The 2,301-nt window shown below is 47.5% G+C and overlaps 1 protein-coding gene across 1 annotated transcript in view; it reads left to right on the top strand.

Moving 5' to 3' along the window:
- The window catches only part of Dupd1 (dual specificity phosphatase and pro isomerase domain containing 1), a 38,346-nt gene extending 36,045 nt beyond the window's left edge, over positions 1-2,301 (top strand). The window contains exon 4 of the mRNA XM_021202963.1: positions 1,699-2,301. Coding sequence (XP_021058622.1) covers positions 1,699-1,928 — 230 coding nt within the window. The 3' untranslated portion in view covers positions 1,929-2,301. The remainder of the gene's footprint in view (positions 1-1,698) is intronic.

The raw sequence follows: 2,301 nt of genomic DNA, 5'->3' as shown, positions 1-2,301 counted from the left end.
TTTCTTTTTTCTTTTTCTTTTTTAAAGATTTATTTATTTATTTAAGTAATTATGTAAGTACACTGTAGCTGTCTTCAGACACTCCAGAAGAGGGCGTCAGATCTTGTTACGGATGGTTATGAGCCACCATGTGGTTGCTGGGATTTAAACTCCAGACCTTTGGAAGAGCAGTCGGGTGCTCTTACCCACTGAGCCATCTCACCAGCCCGACATTTTTCTAAATGGGTTTTACACTACTGATCTGACTCTGCCCTCCGCTTGACAGCCAAGGAAACTGAGGCTTATGAGGCTGAGTAGCTTTGTCACTTGTCACCCTGCAGTTAGCAGCAGAAGGGAGTCTAGGTCTCATGTCTGCAAGTCAGCAGACTCTCACGTGTCTTCAGTCCAGATCTCATGGAGGCCTTTGGGGGCTGTGGGAGCTTTGGCATAGTCAATGTCAAAGGCAATGATGTTCAAAGGTGAAAAAGGCCACGCAGGTCTTTACCTTCACCGTCAGTCCAAAGTCATCTCAGGATTGGCCCTGCATTCTGTTTAAATTGTTTAATCCTGGCACTTGAGCGACTAAGGTAGGAGGATGTTGAGTTTGAGAATATCCTGGGTTACACTGGAAACTCTGTCCAGACAGACAGATAGATGATAGATAGATAGATAGATAGACAGACAGACAGACAGATAGATAGATAGAAGATAGATAGATAGATGATAGATAGATAGATAGATAAACCAGTAGTTTCAAAATATATACTTGCAAGGGCCAGGGGTCTCTAGCTCAGAGAAATAATGGGTATTGAGCATATACAAGGTCCCGGATTTGATTCCCCAGCAACAAAATGAAAAGAAAGGAAGGCATATGCTTTGAAAATAATTTCTTGCTGGGAATGTAGCTTGAGGATGTGTTTGCCTTGCATGTGTAAGGTCTTGGGTTTTATTCCCAGCATGGGGTGAGAGGATACTTAAGAAAGAAAGAAAAGAGAACTATTTATATACTGACGTGTAGAGACCTCAAATGTAAACTGTTAATGAAATAAGCAAGATATAGAAAAGGGTTTTGCAAGGCTGCGCGTGTATTTCAGTGCCTGTCTGGCAGGGGTGAGACCCTGGTTTCTATCCACAGTAGAAGCAAAAGGGAGGGAGGGAGGGGAGGGGAGAGAGGGAGGAGAAGAGGGATAGGAGGCCGGCATGAAGTACAGTCAGTGGGAGGACTCTGCTAGGCAGATCCTTCTCTGGAAGAGGAGATAAAGGGTTGGGGGCACCTGTTGCTCTCAAGAGTCAAGGAACCCGGTGGGAGGGATGTGTGTGTGTGTCACCCAGTCAGTCTCCTGGGGTATGCTTTGTCACTTGAACCCTGCTAAACATGACTGAATAAACATTAAAACCGTCACTCAAACGCTTCCAGGAGGCCACTCTCTGAGGCACAGAGTTGGGTCATCTCACAGGTGCTTTAAGCGCCTTCTCTTACCAAGCAAGAGTTGTAGCGTCTGCCTTTTACCAATCCTATCACGTGATAACCAGCAAACCAGCGCAGTGTACAGAAACTGCCTTCCCAACACGCCTATGAAAGAGCCAAGTGACTGTGTCCCCGTTTTGCTGATGGGGAGCTGTGGTCCAAGCCAAACTGTGGGCCACAGAGTAAATGTGGGTTGAGGAACCCCCATCCCGTTCAGCACTGGCTTTCTTTCCTGTCCCCTCTACCTGCAGGTAAGATCCTGGTTCACTGTGCCATGGGCCGAAGTCGGTCAGCAACTCTGGTCCTGGCCTACCTGATGATCCATAAGAACATGACTTTGGTGGACGCCATTCAACAAGTGGCTAAGAACCGCTGTGTCCTGCCCAACCGGGGCTTCCTGAAGCAACTCCGAGAGCTGGACAAGCAACTGGTGAAGCAGCGGCGACAGGCCCAGCCAGGGGACAGTGAGCTAGGGCTGTAGGGAGCCTCCTCAGGGAGGGTCAGAGGTCCTGGCACCCAGAGCAGAAGGCGGAGGACTGAAGCACGTCTGCACGAGGCTTTGATGGTCACGGAGATGAGACAGTGAAACCAAAGGCTGGGCGCAGCAGGGAGGATGCCCGCTGCCTCCTCCAGTCTAGTTCTTTGCCTCATGGTAGGCCAAGTCAGCTGCAGGGGGAACTGGGTAAGAAAAAGGTACCGCTCTCCACAGTCTTTAAGATGGAAGCAAAAAAAAAAAAAAAGTTTCCTTTGTTTGTTTGGGCTGGTTTTTTGTTTTGTTTTGTTTTAATGTGTGGGTACTGTGTTGTGATTAAATGCTTGGCTCTGAAAGGAAAAAAATTATGTTATTATAAAAA

The sequence above is a fragment of the Mus pahari genome, chromosome 8 (assembly GCF_900095145.1).
Source record: "Mus pahari chromosome 8, PAHARI_EIJ_v1.1, whole genome shotgun sequence".
In the NCBI taxonomy this organism is placed as follows: domain Eukaryota; kingdom Metazoa; phylum Chordata; class Mammalia; order Rodentia; family Muridae; genus Mus; species Mus pahari.
This window is presented reverse-complemented; position numbering and strand designations above follow the sequence as displayed.